General features: G+C 37.1%; 1 protein-coding gene across 8 annotated transcripts in view; it reads left to right on the forward strand.

Moving 5' to 3' along the window:
• Positions 1-17,406, forward strand: part of ARFIP1 (ARF interacting protein 1) — a 128,310-nt gene that overhangs the window by 52,726 nt on the left and 58,178 nt on the right. For all 8 annotated transcript variants that reach the window (XM_060653989.3, XM_060653993.3, XM_078445685.2 and 5 more), the window contains one exon: positions 14,976-15,084. In XM_060653989.3, coding sequence (XP_060509972.1) covers positions 14,976-15,084 — 109 coding nt within the window. The remainder of the gene's footprint in view (positions 1-14,975; positions 15,085-17,406) is intronic.

The following is a 17,406-nucleotide window of genomic DNA, read 5'->3' on the forward strand; positions in this document are numbered from 1 at the left end:
TGAAAAAAAAATAGAGTCTTACTAGAGTGAAGTGATTTAAACCTTCAAATATCTGTATAAGCTCTTTGCTTATGCAGTTAAAGCCAGTTAACTTGCTGCTTTGTAAGTTTATTCATTGGTTAACATCAGATTCTTTTTGGACATTTTCCTGCAGTGTTATTTCACTTCTCTTGGGTGGTAAAAGAAGAAAAAAAGATGTTCTCCTGGAGGCCTCCTTTTATTGGATGTGCACTTTACCTGGGAAAGGCTCCTTAAGAAGCAGTTAACCTGGAGCACCCAGGTGGCTCAGTCAGTTGAGTGTCCAACTCTTGACTTCGGCTTAGGTCATGATCCCAGGGTTGGGAGATCGAGCCCTGCATTGGGCTCCACAGAGTGTGGAGCCTGCTTGAGATTCATTCTCTCTCTCTCTCTCTCCCTCCCTCCTTTCCTTCCCTCCCCCTCTTCCCCGCTCACATGCAGTCTTTCTCTATCTAAAAATAAAAAATAAAAGTGCTCAGTTGGTTACGTGTCTGACTTCAGCTCAGGTCATGATCTCACGGTTCGTGGGTTCGAACCCCGCATCGGGCTCTGTGCTGTCAGCACAGAGCCTGCTTCAGATCCTCTGTTCCTCTCTCTCTGGCCCTCTCTGCTCTCTCTCTCCCTCTCTCAAAAATAAATAAATATTTAAAAATAAATAAATAATTTAGAAATAAACAATATCTACTTCAAGTAGTATACCCCACTTCACCTCCCTAAAGAAATTCAACATGATAAAATTTCTGTATCTGCTCTTATTAAAAATATATGTATCACAAGAGTCTCTTATTTGATATGTTGAATTAAAATAAAATTGGCTGTGTGATCCCTTTCACCACGAGTGAAAATAATGTTTCAAAAGCAACTTTTGACCATTTTGAATAAATTATACTCAAGATCTTTTAGGCATATGTTTACTTCAGTTTTAGCATACTCCTTTGTTTTCCTGAGAAATAAAAGGAAAATTGCATTTAGCCTGAAATTCATGTTTATATTTTATTACTGATGAAAATTCATATGGAAAATAAGTGTTAAAATGTATTGTTTAGCGTTAGACTGTATTTTATAGACTAGCAAAGAGGTCTCATGTTAAACTGGATAATAACCAGAGTTTGCTCAAGTATTTTACTTATATACATCTTCCTTTTACACCTGTTTGTTGTTTAAAATCATATCCTGGTTTTTATTTACATTTATTTATTTTTGAGAGACAGAGAGCGTGAGCAGGAGAGGGGGCAAAGAGAGAGGGAGACACAGAATCAGAAGCAGGATCCAGGCTGTGAGGTGTCAGCACAGAGCCTGACACGGGGCTCGAACCACGAACCATGAGATCATGACCTGAGCTGAAGTCGGATGCTTAACCGACTGAGCCACCCAGGTGCCCCACATACTGGTTTTTATTTACAACTTAACTGCATAATGTACTCTAAAAAATATAGTCTTGTATAAAATGAAGATGGTAGTTTAAGTTGTTGTATCCTGGCTGACCAATTGGTGTCACTGTGGCACAGAAAGTGAAACTAAATGTTTCTGTCCTCGCTTTTGTGTCTCATTGCAGAGGTTTCATTTTTAATTTGGTTTCCCCTCTTAGTCTGTCCTACAAGAGGCCCTGGTTAGACTCTAACCTAGCATTCACATTCTAATAGAGATTATAATGAAAGAACTGGTCCTAGAAATCCCCTGGTAGCAACTTGACATATGTTAATATTTTGAGGTTTATTACTCTTTTTCTTAAGACAAGGAGCAACAATGATTTAGAGAGGATAGAATAAGAATCTTAGTATCATCACAGTTTTTTACAGCAAAAATATTTTTTTCTAAATAAAAATTCCTTTTTAAAGATTAGTAAAGTTTAATCTCTGAAGAATACAAATTATTCTTTGAGTTGTAAACTGCATATTATTTATAATTCTGTTGAAGTGCTGGTCAAAATATTAAAATCGTGAAATTCATGCCATGAATTAAAGAGAAGAAGCAAATATCAGTTCCATGTAGTTGAAATTTCTTGTTAATTAAGTTATACTTGGCAGATAGGGAAACTACCTTAGTATATATCACTGAAACAAAATTTTTTCTGTGGTTGGCCCAAAACTAAAATCCATAATTTCTGTTTTTCCACCTATGGACCTTTTCCTCAAGAAAAATGTACATATATACAAAACTACCAAATTTTGCCTTTAGTTTTAGGGAGTTTAGGACTCCCTAAACTGAAGCCTGCCTATGGATCCTTAGTTTTCTGGGTCTTAAAAACCCCCGGTCTACAAGTTTTGAGTTAAATCACAGGATTTTAGTTTAGAGATCCCTGAGTTCCACTACTTTATTTTACAGTTGAGGAAAAGGGCCCTTGAGGTTGTGATGGAATTACCCAGATTAACTGGCTGTACCAAAGGCTTGTGTGATTTGATTGTAAGGAAAGTGAGGGCAAAAAATGTTTCCATTCATTACCTTATCTACAGTGCTGCCACATAATAGATCATTGAGGCTTTCATTTAAATGTTTGGTGAATAAATGAGTAAATGAATAAACACATGTTAAAGCCAGGACTAGAAACATGTTTCTAGACTTTTGTGGAAGTTATACTGCTTTTGGACTTGATCTATCCATCTTGTGTCCTTAATTTCCCAGCATGCATCATCGCTGTTGTTGTACTTGTTGTTGTTGTTGTTGTTGTTGTTGTTGAAGTTTTGTGTATGTGGTCTTTGTTGTTATTGTTGTTTCACTCTTTAATGCTTTTATTGAACTAAGTAGTTTTTCCATTCCCCTGTACATATCAGTCTGGACAGTGAACTCTAGCAGTCTGGAGAAGATTTGGAAAGGAATATAAGAATAGGAATTGTCAGAACACTTGTTTTGGATAGATTTCCTCCCCTCCCCTCAGTGTTGTAACTGTCCATTTACTTATCTGCTTTTCCTAAGAGATTGAAATCACCTTTAGGGCAGCTTGTGTGCACACAGCACAGTTTATGATTCACAGTAGTTGCTCAATAAAGGAAGTGATTCCAGTATAAAGACTTAAAATTTAACATGTTTTCTACTTCAGCCATCCTACACTAGAGTTTGAATAGCATATGATGACCATTTGTCTCTGTGCTATATACTATTCAGTATAACATTTCTGCATTACTCACATCTGAAAAATTTAGGAGTTCTGTCAGTGGCAACATTGATTTGATGGAGACTTTCTCCAAAGACCAATTTTTACCAAATGTATAGCTTGGACCCTTTTAGAAGTATGGCAAATATTTTTCAAGGATCGTTTAACCCATGCAAATCTGGATTCATTTTTTTAAATTTTTTTAGTGCTTTTTATTATTTTTTGAGAGAGAAAGAGACAGAGCATGAGCAGGGAGGGGCAGAGAGAGAGGGAGACACAGAATCCAAAGCAGGCTCCAGGCTCTGAGCTGTCAGCACAGAGCCCGGCATGGGGCTCAAACCCATAAACTGTGAGATCATGACCTGAGCCCAAGTCAGACGCTTAACTGACTGAGCCACCCAGGTGCCCCTAGATTCATTTTAATATTTACTTCAAAATATTAAAGTATTGAATATATTCTTAGTACTATTGCCACAAATTAAGTTTTAAAGTATGTGCATTATATAGAAGTCTACTAAATTAACTCTAGATTAGGATTTCTATTGAAAAAATATGAATAAATATAATTTTTAATGAGAGGCTGAAGCCTATCTATCTTAATTATGACATATTGTGCCTAGAAGATAGATTCTGCCTCTGTTTATAAGCAAATGCTGTCATATTTTTTTTTATTTCTAGAAGGAATTGTTTTGAATGTAGATACGTATAAATATTCCCACGGTGATAAGCCTTTGAATGAATTCAGCATTCCCTTGATGCAAGCTGGTATGTGATTCATTCTTACCAGACTTCATTACTACTTAGAATCTAGACTAAGGGGACTTGGGGATGGGGATGAGGTCAAGGAGGTAGGCAGTAAACCATCAAAAGATAGTAATTCTGTAAGTTCTTGTTGAATGTTTGTGGAATGAATGAGAGAGGAGAGAGAGAGAGAGAGAGAGGAGACTGAGAATTGTATATGTGTGTGTAAAATGGAGAAAATGGATGCGTCATATTTGCTAACTTGATCAAGTGGAATAACAGATACAGGAGCTTGTGACCACAAAGAGAGTTATTAGACTTAAAATTCCAGAAGTGTTGCTTCCTGAGTGATGGCAAGTTCCCAAGAGTGGCCGTGGGAGTTCTGGTGGCTGAAGTAAAATGGGGCATGAAGGATGAAAGGCATTAGAGATGTAGAGGTTACTGCAATCTGAGACAGAAGAGTAGGTTGGAGTTACTATGTTAGTCTAGTATATCTTTTATTTGTCCTCACACTTTTTTTGGCCCTTTGTCCCCTACAAATTACCAAACCTGTATCAAACTACCAACTTTAGGCTTCCTACAAGTATACTAAGGGAAAAAAAAATAATACACTTTGACAGATTGTTAATACTACAACCCATTATTCTGTATCAACATAGGTAGGCAAGCTCATGCAATAGATTTTATTTCATTTTAAGTAATTGATACTTTGTATTAAAAAAAGTTAAGCAACAGACTACATACCGTGACATTATACATTGTTTTTTTGATGAGCTATGAAAACTCAGCTTGGACCTTATATTTCAGTTTGGAAAGAATTGCAGACTGAACAAGGAATCATTTCATTTTCTGAAACTGCCCGATGGCTTGCAAAAGGTTGGGAACACCGAGAATAATGGTGGGAATTAAGGATAGAGCAGAAGGCCCTCAATAAATATTTGGGATTAACTAGAAAGAAGATAGATGACAATGTTAAGGTGGAGAAGAGGGCAATGAGGTAGTGTGGCCCACAGGGAAATGCGGGATGGGAGTCCGTGTATTACACAAGTATGGAAAAACTGTTCTACGTAACAGAGTTCCTCAAATGTAGACAAAGAATTACCTGCATCAGAATCATGTGGCTTATTTGTTTGAAATTCTGGTGCCATGCTGATTTAAACCAAGGGTTGCAAGGTCTATCTATGGGAACTTCCATGGTTGTACTTTTAAAAAGTTTATTTATTTATTTTGAGAGAGAGACAGACAAACAGACAAGTGTGGGAGGAGCAGAAAGAGAGGGAGATAAAGAATCCCAAGTAGGCTTCAGCTGTCACACACAGAGCCCACAGAGCCCAACATGGGGCTTGATCCCACCAACTGTGAGATTATGACCTGAGCTGCCATCAAGAGTCCAACACTTAACCGACTGAAACATCCAGGCACCCCTCCAAGGATTTGCTTTCTAAAATAAAATGGTGGAGATTACCTGGTTGGATATCGAGACATAAATATATACCATATTTGTAAGAAGTGAACTTTTAGTCATGCAGCATGGAACAAAAATGGAAATGTTATGCTTTGCAGCTGCTAATTTCTATGGAATGAGGAAAACAGAACCTAACCATAGAACCCCAACACTATTAATTAACCCAAAACACTGCCTTAGTTGTCTCTCACATGAACTTCCTAATAATTGTTCCAGGAAGAATATTACCTGATGTAAAGATGAGTAATAATAATAATTATGAACCAGTATCAGAGATATACAAAAATATTACAAAATAGTAGGAGAGAACAAAGGAGTAGTAGATAAAGAACACATATGAGAAAAACATCCCCATGTTGTAAATGAAATTATGACCAAAAATATTAACAAAATACTATCTTTCTCAAACAAGAGCTAAAAGTAGAAATAAAAGAGCTCAAGAAAGAAATGAGACAACCAAATAAGACTAAAAATAAGGGGGAACAGTAGAAGAGAAAAATGAAAATATCATAGGCTAAGGGCTAAATGGGAAGTAGCACAAAGGACAATGCTGAAAGCACAGTGTTATAGGTTAAATTGTGTCTCCCCAAAATTCATATGTTGAAATCCTAAACCCTAGTACCTCAGGATGCAACCTAATTTGGATGTAGGTTTTTTGCCACTCAACAAAACTAAATATTAAAAACAAAGCAAGAGGGGAATCTGATGGCTTAGTCGGTTGAGCCACCAAATTTGGCTTAGGTCATGATCTCTCAGTTCATGGGTTCAAGACGTGCATTGGGCTCATTGCTGTTAGTGCAGAGCCCACTTTCGATTCTCTGTCCACCCCTCTCTTGTCTGCCCCTCCCCTGCTCACACTATCTCTCAAAAATAAATAAACATTTAAAAAAATAACAAAGTAAGAAACAAAAGGGAACAACAATACACTACTTGGAAACTAAAGCAAAACAAAGCACCCTTAAAGAACTCTTGAGTCAGGGATGCCTGGGCAGCTCAGTTGGTTGGGCGTCCGACTTCGGCTCAGGTCATGATCTTACTGTTGTTGGGTTTGGGTCCAGAGTCAGGTTCTGTGCTGACAGCTCAGAGCCTCGAGGCTGCTTCGGATTCTGTGTCTCCCTCTCTCTCTGCCCCTTCCCTGCTTGTGCTCTGTCTCTTTCTCTCTCACAAATAAATAAACATTAAAAAAAAAAGAAAAAAAAAAAAAAAATTCTGGTGCCTGGACTTCACACTCCAACTTCATGAGATCACAATGGACAGCTGAGAAGAATCTGAATTTTAATACGGTCTCAGGTGGTTCTTACCCAAACTAAAGTTTGAGAACTGGTAGTTTAGAAGTACCAGCAGAAAGCTGAGAAAATGCTAACCCTGCCTTTTACTCACTTGATAAATAGCATGTTGGAGAATAATCAGCTTTGACGTGAAGTAATTGTGGAGAGGCAGAGAGGTCACTATGAAGATGTTAAGGATGTTGCAATATGTTTATAGTAGGATTGGGGATGTGGAGATCTGTTTGAATAATAGCTTTGCTTCTGGTGGATACTCTTTATAGGCAGCTGTTAAAACAACAAAGGGGATTTTAAATTACCAAAATTCATAGAACATTTCACAGAAATTTTTCAATTTGTTTCTTTAAAAATTATGTAAATGTTTTGGAAGGTTTTATACATTTTGAGGGATGAGATAAGATGCATAAATTGAGAAAATTGCTAGTAAATGAATATATTGGTGTTATATCTACTAGCCGCTAGGAATGAATACTAAAGGGGAACAAGATAGATAAGCATCCTGATCTTTAGAAAGCTTTTACAGTCTGCAAGAAGAGAGAATATAGAAATTAATTAAGTTACAAATTAATTTTATTCCTTTAATGTTTATCTTGAGAAAGAGAGCGCACACATATGTGGTCATGCGAGATGGGGAGGGGCAGAGAGAGGGAGAGAGAATCCCAAGCAGGCTTTGCACTGTCCGGGCAGAGCCCAACATGGACTTCATCCCACGAACCATGACATTGTGACCTGAGCCAAAATCAAGAGTCAGATGCTCAACCAGTTGAGCCACCCAGGCACCCCCACAAATTAATTTTAATATCATGTGAAAAGTAATATACTAGTCCAAGTATAGCATGGTCTGAGAACTGATAGGAAGAGTATGGAAAGATTACCTGAAGCATTGCTAGGCAAGCTGAATCTGAAGGATGAGCTGGCCAAATGAAAAGTGAAGGGTGTTCCCATCAGAGGCAACTATAATGAGCTGAAAAGTGTGTGAAACTGCAGAATTGAAAATTTGCTGTTGTTGAAATGGAGACTGTGGGGCCAGATGTGTGAGAAATGAGGCTAGAGAGTTAAGTAGAGACCAGATCCTGCAACACCTTAAAATCATGTTGAGGAGTTTGGGATTTTACCTAAAAGGCAATGGGGGGAGGGGCACTAAAGGACATAAAAATGGAAGTATCTCAATCAGATTCACATTTTTAAAAAAAAATTTTAATGTTTATTTTTATTTTTGAGAGAGAAAGAGACGGACAGAAACAGACAGGTGAGCGGGGAAGGGGCAGAGAGAGAGAGGGAGACACAGCATCCGAAGCAGGCTCCAGGTGCTGCCCTGTCAGTACAGAGTCCGATGCAGGGTTCAAACTCAGAGACCACGAGATCATGTCTGAGCCGAAGTCAGATACTTAGCCGACTGGGTCACCCAGGTGCCCACAGAGTCACATTTTAGAAAGCTATCTCTGTCTACAGTTTGAAGAATGAATTTCAGGGGTGCCAAGACTAGAGACACAGGAGATGGATCGGTTAGGTCGCCAAGGGAAGTAGAGAAGTTAGATGTAAGACTTCTCTCTTGTGGAGAAGCTAGAAGCAGTAAGGAAAACCAAGCCATTTTTACAGAAGTAGATGGAGGAAAATTGGGAGAATGTAGTGTAAGGAAACTAAGGGAGAAGAGAGTTCATGTAATTTGTAGACTACTTGGAGAATCCTTACAGATTGTTGCCATCCCTTCACAGCTTTATGGAAGCTGTTACTACAGATACTATTTTGTATCCTCTCAGAAGGATTTGAAACATACATGAAACGTTTTTGCCAAAAGCGTTCTATTTTGTTTCAGCTTAATTGTTTGAAAATTTATTTTTAAAAAGTATTAAATGCTGAGTATTATCCTAGTGCTTGAACAGAAAGTTAACTTTGGGTTTATTCCATTTTATTGTATACTTGTTAAGCATGACTCTGCTAAGTCCTAAACTTTGAATTGAATGTCAGTGACATAAAAATGCAAATTAGGGATTTTATGTTGTTGGTTATAGTGGGCTCATTGTCTCTGAAATACATTCTGGAAACCATAGGGGTAAATGCAGTAGCAGACATTTGAATAGTTACTAAGCTATGTAAGACACTTTTAAAAAGAATTAAAGATCATGTAAAGGCACATTTTAAGTTTTTGTGAATTATGAGGCTAAACTATATTAGCTAGAGAGTGTGTATTTTATAAAAAAACAAAAACAAGTCAACAAACACGTAAAATACTTACGTGTGTTATCTTACAAGTCATACATTCCCCTCACATAACCCATATTATTTTGTGTTGCATTCAGCTGCTGGACAACTATCAAAATGATAATTCTGTTCCGAATCTGAACGGACCCATTTGTACCACTTTTGGTTAGGCTCCTTTTGTTAGTGACAGTTTAGGCTTAGGAAGACCTTAGTGCTTTTCAGATTTTACAGCTGTTTTACATAAAGGTTTTTTCTGGAAGAATTTTTGTTTGTTGAGTAAAGGACCCCTGGGAGATCATTGGGAGGGGTCTGAGTGAGATGTAATATCTTCAGACAACCAGGAGTTTCTTCTAGAGGCCATGCCTGACAAGATGGGAGACATCCCTGTACCTTCTTGAAAATTTAGGTAATCTGAGATATCCATCATGTTTACTGTTTAACCTCTTACCAACTACTACTACGCTGTATCTCTTTACTGGGAATTTACACAATACTTTGGGACAGGACATATGATTAAAATGAGTAATGTTCTTTCAGATAAGTTCCAAGAATACAGCAAACACAGTTGTCCTGTACCTACTGTATGCCATTTTAATTTTGTTTGCATGCATGTTTTTATTCCTCATATTTTGAGGGATGTCTTCGATACTTATTTTCTTAGCGAGAGCTAAAAGCTGTCAAGACTTTGAGCAAGGCAACATTCAAGGAAACCATTCCAAAAATAGTTGAGCTTAATGACCAAACTTGCAAAGTTTAAAAAATGTCTTGGTAGTTTGGCAGTATTTATTTTGTAAGTGATAGATTTGTCTTTCGGAGAGAAAAGATCGTCTGGTTTTAATGTAAATATTAATAAAAGGATCATTAATATTTAAAAAATATTAGAAACCACTGGAGGCACCTGGGTGGTTCAGTCTGCTAAGTGTACAATTTCAGCTTCAGGTTATGATCTTACGGTTTGTGACCTAAAGCCCTGCATCGGCTTGTGCTGACAGTGCCTGCCTGCCTGGGATTCTCTCTTTCTGCCCCTCCCCCACTCACATGTGCCTGCTTTCTCTCAAAAATAAATAAATAAACTTTTTTTTAAAACCTAGAAATTACTGATTTAGTATATTAAAAAATAAACTGGAAAGATAATTTATTCCATGAAATGAACAGACTCAGATTTGGTTTAAAAATGGGAAGTAGATAAAACTGAGTGTAATTATTTTTCTTTTTAATTCTAAGTACTCTTCAAAACAATATTCAGATGAAAAGAATATTGTCCTGTGACGAAGTTTTAAGTGGCATTAGGAAAAGGGAAAAGGAACGAAAGAGCTCATTTCTTTAGTGCTATTAGGAAATTACAAGTTGAAAATGTATTTGCATTAGTGTTTAAACTTCAGATTCTGAAATTGTCACTTTTAAAAGGTATTTCTTTAAATCTTTTTGAAAACAATAGGAGCTAATGAATTCTAAGTCTCTAACAAATTGCTTGTAGCTCTTTACATTTACTCTACATTACAGTTAATATTGTTTCTTGAGGCCTAGCCCTAACTATATTGCTAGTTAGTAACTAAATGACACATTTTTGTGTCCCAGTTTTTTCATCTGAGAAATAGTAGTAATAGTACCAATTGCTTGATCATTTTTACGGTCCTGCACTGTCATGCGGAGAGAGGACTGCCTGTACGTTAAAGTGATTAGAACAAATCCTAGCACATAGGAAGTGTTCACGAAATGTTTTTCACTCTAATTATTAGCAATAGCATTAATTAGTTATAAATATGATTGTAGTAGGGGAGAGGGATGGCTAACATTAACTGAGTGCCTAAAAATATGTACGAGGTGCTTTGCTTATATTAATTGTCTCACATAAATTTTCATAGAACTCTGAGGTAATTTTTAGCTTCTTTTTACAGCTGAGCAAACAGGGACTAACAAAGTTTTTAAGCACTTGCCCAGGGTCATATAGCCCCTTAATAGGAAAGCTGGTCTGTCTGAATTATCTTTCCAGGTCTTTCATGTTTCTAGTAATAGTTGGTTCTTGATGAGACTGTGACAATCTTTAAAAAGTAATTTAAGGGTCTTTGCTCTTGATAAACATCTTTAAAATATGCTGTACAAAATTCAAAAGATAATTCCATGAGGGATTCTAATTAGGGTGGAGAAAGCAAGGTTAAATCTTTGTGGCTTGCTTGTATTTATTATTGTGTTATTGTGCTGTTTTTTAAATGTTTATTATTTTTTGTTTGTCCCTATAACGATTACAAATAAGATTTTTAAAATTAAAAAAAATTGTTCTAGTTTTGCTTGGATAACAAATTATTGGAGTAGGCACCTTTTTTAAGGCCAATTCAAAGAGATGTCCCTGGTAAAACTGATGTTAATTAGTTTTCTATTTGGGGGTAGACCTGTCACTTTCATTGGATTACCGAACAGTTTCTTTTGGTCTTGCTAATGAATCTTGGTTTGGTTTAGTTTGGTTTAGTTTGATTTTGCAGGGGGGGGAAGGGGGGTTAGGGTAGAAATTGGCAAACTGATCCTATGTAAATGCAAGGGATCCAGAATAGCTAAAAGGGTCTTGAAAAAGGTGAACAGAGTTTTAGGACTCACTGGTTTTAAAATTTACTACAAAGCTACAATAATCCAAACAGGTTGGGACTGGCATAAGGAGACATAGGTGAGTGGAGCAGAACTGAGAGTACAGAAACAGATCTCTACATTCATAGTCAGTTGAGTTTCAGCAAGGGTGCCAGGAATTTTCAGTGAGGAGAGGATAGTGTTCAACAAATGGTGCTAGGACAACTGGATGTCCATATGCAGGGAATGAAACTGGACATGGACCTCACGCCATGCTCAAAAATTAACTCCAGGGGCGCCTGCCTGGCTCAGTGGAGCGTGTGACTCTTGATCTTGGGGTTGTGAGTTTGAGCCCCATGTTGGGTCTGTAGAGATTGCTTAAACATAAAATCTTTTAAAAAAAGGAACCTCAAAATTGATCAAAGATTTAAATATAAGAGCTGAAACTATAAAACTCTTAGAAGAAAAAACAGGTATAACTCTCTGACTTTGGATTAGGTACTTTAGTTTCTTAGTTCTAGAACACCAAAAGCACAAGCAACAAAAGAAAAAAAATAGATAAACTGGACTTAATAAAAATGTAAAACTTTTATGCTTCAAAGAACACCATGAAAAAACTAAAAAGGCAGCCCACAGAATGGGAAAAAATACTTACAAATCATATATCTGATAAGGGAATTGTGTCTTAAAACTCACATGGCTCACTCGCTCACACTTCTTTGAGGAATCTGCCCACATTTTACTACCCCGGAGAGACCTTCCCTCAATACCCAACCCAAAGTAGCACCCTTTTCCCTGTCACTCTGTATCCCTTTTATCCTGACTTGAAAAGAAACATACTGATTTACTACTTGTTACTTAACAGCACTCCTTACATGGCATGCATTTATTTGTTTACTATCGGGCTAGTCTTCCTTCCTCCCCCCATGAGAGTCAGATTTGGACAGAGACTGTTTCCTACACCGCTCCATCTGTAGTGTCGAGAGCAGTGACTGTCATTGGTGTTCAGTAAATGTTGTGACAATGAATAAATAAATCCTTTATGTTCCAGAGCTCATGCAGAACTTTCTCTTTTCCTATTTGGTTCTCATGGATTGAGTCCCTCTTCTTAATTCCTCTGATACCTGTTGTCTTTACTTTGGCGACAAGTTCAACTTTTACATTAATATTTGTATATCTTGTCTCTCCAATGAGGCAAGGGCTGTACCTTACCTTTTTCTTTGTGCAGAAAGTCTAACATACAGCAAGAGGAAGCAGATACTCATTAAATTAAATTTTAAAGTAAACCTGTTGCTGTAGCAGCTTCTTAATCTATATGGTGTTGAGTCACAAGTCCTTTAGTTCATTCAACAAATTCATTTATTCATTTGACAATATTTATTAAACATCTCCTACATCCCAGGCGCTATTTCAGGTGCTAAAAATACAGCAGTAAACAAACTAAGCAACATCCCTGTTCTAGTGAAACTTACAGCATATAGAAAGAGGAGGTAAAAATAAACACAAATACACATAATATGTTACCGAGTGATAACTGCTCTGAGGAGGATAAAATAGAGGAAGCAGAATAGGGAGTTCCAGTGTGAGGTTGTGAGAGTTGCTCAAGGGCGAAAGCCTCTCTACCTAAAGGAGCAAGCCCTATAGATGTCAGGTACAAGAAAGCATTCAGGAAGAAAAAACAGAAGTACAGGGCCCTGAAACAAAGATAGGTTTATTGTTTTTGAAGGAACTGTGTGGCTGTAAGACTGAGGCTGGTAGGAGATGAAGTCAAATCCTGTAATCCCTTGAGAACATTTAATAGTCTGGGTTTTACATTAGGTGAGATAGGAGGCTATTGGAGAGTTTTTGTACAGGGGCTAATTTTGGTTGACGTGTGCAGTTAGAGGTGTGTGTCTTGGATAGAAGCAGGGAAACCAGTTGAGAGGCTCTTAGAGTATCCAGGCGAAATATGATTCTAGCTTAGACCAGAGTTGTAGCAGTGGAGGTGGTGAGAATTGCTTTCATCCTGAATGTATTTTGAGAGTAGATCGGATAGAATCTGCTTAATGGTTTGGATACGGACTTGAGAGAAAGAGTCGAAGATAACTCCTAAGATTTTGGTGGTAGAGATGCTGTTTAACTGAAAGGAGGGAAAATAAAGATGCCATTATTTTGTTTTGTCTGTTGGGCATTGGGGATTTACTGTGGAATCAGTCAGTTTGAGACATACCAAGTTTGAAATGCCTACTTAATATCCAAGTTGAAATAAAAGTATGTGATCAGATATATAGGAGTTAAAGAGGGAGGCCCAGGTAAGACACCTAAATTTGGGAGTTGTCAATGTATAGATGGTTTTCAAAGCCAGAAGAATCAATACAGTCACCCAAGAAGAGACTATAGGAGAAGAAGTCCTCTGACTGAACCCTGGGACGCTCCAGAATTTGGAGGAGATGAGGAGGAATCCGCAAAGGAGACAATAGAACATAACAGATGTTGTATGAGGAAAATCAGGAGTATCTGAAGCTAGCTGAGATGTTGAAAGTACCACAGGAGAGGACAGTCACTTGTGTCAAATTACCTGTTTGATAAATGGTAAATGATAAATTTGATCAATCAAATGTTTGATGAGATGAGAATCGACCTCATTATTTATTAATTCATGGCCCATCACACCAATCAAATAATTGCCTAGACAAAATTAATGAGCTTCTCAAGAAAATCCCTCTCAACAACATGCCAGTTATGAGAGATTGTATCTGTTAAATTTTGACTTTGCCAATTAGAAAATTCAAAACGTTAGTTCTGAGTTTTCAAATTATAACTACATTATATGTGATATGGTACTGTATTAAAGATTTCAAAAGACATATTTATGTTTTAGTGCATCATTTGTCATTATCGTGGGAAACCAGTGGAATCCATTCATAGACTGATTATGAAAATTGGGTAATTCCTCATATCCAAGCCAGATGAAATAAAGAAATTTTGGACATCTGTATTTCTTGGCTTTCTCTCTTTTTTTTTTGAACTGTAAGACTGAATGTGGAATATTGTATTTGTTACAGCTAGCTTCCAATTATAAGCCAATCTGCAGTTGGATTGACTAATGTCAGTATTTAACATAAAATGAATAGCAGAAGATTTCTTTTTCCCCACCCTGATTGAAATCCAAGAAGCCTTGCTTATTACCTAGATGACCTTGAAATCAAAGGAAAATTAATATTGCAAGTGAATGATTTGTTTATATTGACCAGGCTCATGATTGTATTAGACATCAGTTAGTTTTTACATAATAGTGACTTTTTAGTCATCTTAATTCTGTCCTTTAAAATGATTTTTCTGATGTATCAGTAGCTTAGAAATTTGAAAATTGAATTTTTGATATCTGCCTGTTGCTTAATTCTAGAATAACAAATATTTTGTATTTGACATTCACTATACCTCTTAATAGCAAATCTTGCTGAATTTGCTGCTGGTTATACATCATTATAGAATGCTACGACAGCATGAGAGAATACCACATATAGAGAAAAAGATAGTTGAAGATGTGATTAAAAGGGCACCATTATGCTGAACTGCTACATGGTGTGAGATTTTTTATGAAGATTTTCTCTTTTATTCAAATGTTGCCAAGGATCTGAAGCGTTCATTACCAGCTGGACTTGGTCTCTCAGAAACCCAAATTACATCTCATGGCTTTGACAGTACCAAAGAGGGGGTTATTGAAGCAGGAGCATTTCAAGGTAAGAGCCCATGTATTTTTAAAGATGGCTGGGGTGGAGGATGGGAGAAGTGCATCAAAAGCAGCCTTCATTTATAAACCATAGTAAAGTCATTTAATTCTGTGACAAAACACTGATTTTATAAGCATAATCTGTTTCTCTTCAATTTAAACAATCTAGGAATTGTCTTAGTAGTCTTCTTTATATAAATAAATCAATATGCATAATTTCACTGATTATTAAAGGATTGGTTTTAGAATATTAAAATACTCAAAAAGTTATATCCAAAATGCAGATTTAAACTATTTTAGCTTTTAACTACAAAATTTATAGCAATAAGTCAATGTTTTGTATAAGTACGTATTTCCTGTTTCAAAGCAATTAGAAAAATAACTTTTATTTTTCCTATTATACATTCCATATAAGAGGTCTCCAAAACCACCCTCAGAGTCAGTAATTTGCTAAGAGTACTCACAGGACTCCATACATAGTCATGACTATGATTATTACAAGGAAAGTATACCAAGCACAAGTAGCAGAGGCAAAGGATGCCTGAGGCAGAGTCTGGCAAAACTGGGCATAAACTTGCAAGGGTCTTCTTCCAGTGCAGTCACACAGGACATGAGTCGGCAGTCATTGATTATGCTTAATTCCCGTAGCAGATTGTGACAACGTGTACGAAACGTTGCTAACCAGGGAAGCTCAGGAAAGACTGAGTGCTCAGTGTTTTTATTGGAGATTGCTTGCATAGGCACCCTCTGCCTAGCATGTACCAAGATTCCAGACTCCTAGAAGAAAAAAAGGCGTTTAGCATAAACCACATTGTTTGTATAAATAGTTTAGGCAGAGTGAGCCAGTCTTAACCATTCGAGGAATGGAGGGAATTGTCCCCCCGCCTCAAAAAAAGTTTCCGAATGCCAACCAAGGGCCAATCTTGTAAGCTGGTCTTTTTAAAGATAAACAGACCTGCCATGTTAAATGTTTTCTACACCCATTTCATGTATATAAAGAAAAAAGTGATGTGCTTTTAATACTCTTCCCTATGATAACCTTTTTCAAGTGTTTTTTTTCATTTTCACATGAGTGAAAGTAAAACCATGTAAACATTTGGATGTAAATAATGGATTGTTTTCTTGACAGAGCTATAGTTAAAAATAGTAGCTACATTCGATGTTCAGTGAAATATATTTTAATACTTCATTATAATTTCATAAAATGAAAAAATTCTCGGCATCTTTGTAATCCTTAGCCCTCTTGTAGATAAATAGTATTCTATATTTTTATTATACTAATAGCCAGTACTTTATTGAAAAACAACTTCTGTTTTGAAATATATTCTTTCCCAAATGGGTCCTGAAAATAAGCATTTAGAAGAATCCAGAATAACAACCTCTACTCTAGGCTGTAAAGTGAATGGACTATCTAAGTGATTTTTTTTCATCCTTATATTCAGAGAAATAAAACCGTAGAAAGGGAGCATATGTGTCCATATCTCAGTAGTCATTATGTAGCATTCTGGCATTCTTATCTAGGTTATCTAGGGGATAACTTTGATTTTGAAAGTCTTGACTGAGTGCCTAAAATTATGAGTACTTAAAGATAAAAGGCTTATTTTATGTAATGTGACCAGTTTTGGACCAGTCACCAATTTTCAAATTTAAATGTCAATAGAGAGGGGCGCCTGGGTGGCTCAGTCGGTTAAGCGTCCGACTTCGGCTCAGGTCACGATCTCGCGGTCCGTGAGTTCGAGCCCCGCGTCGGGCTCTGTGCTGACAGCTCAGAGCCTGGAGCCTGCTTCAGATTCTGTGTCTCCCTCTCGTTCTGACCCTCCCCCATTCATGCTCTGTCTCTCTCTGTCTCAAAAATAAATAAAACATTAAAAAAAAATTTTTTTTTTAAATAAATGTCAACAGAGAATTAAAAAATACTTTAAAAATAATTTTATTTATTTATTTATTTATTTATTTGAGACAGAGAGAGACAGAGCGTGAGCAGGAGAGGGGCAGAGAGAGAGGAAGACACAGAATTTGAAACAGGTTCCAGGCTCTGAGCTGTCAGCACAGAGCCCGACACGGGGCTCGAACTCACAAACTGTGAGATCATGACCTGAGCCGAAGTCGGACGCTCAACCGACTGAGCCACCCAGTCGCCCCCCCAAAAAATTTTTTTTAATGTTCATTTATTTATTTTGAGAGAGAGCAAGGGGAGGGCCAAAGAGAGAAGAGAGGGAGAATCCCAAGCAGGCTCCACGCTGTCAGCGTAAAGCCGGACGCGGGCTTGAACTCACGAACTGTGAGATCATGACCTGAGCCACTCAGGCACCCCCCAAAATACTTTTACTAT

Source organism: Panthera onca, chromosome B1 (genome assembly GCF_046562875.1).
Source record: "Panthera onca isolate mPanOnc1 chromosome B1, mPanOnc1 haplotype 2, whole genome shotgun sequence".
Taxonomy (NCBI): Eukaryota; Metazoa; Chordata; class Mammalia; order Carnivora; family Felidae; genus Panthera; species Panthera onca.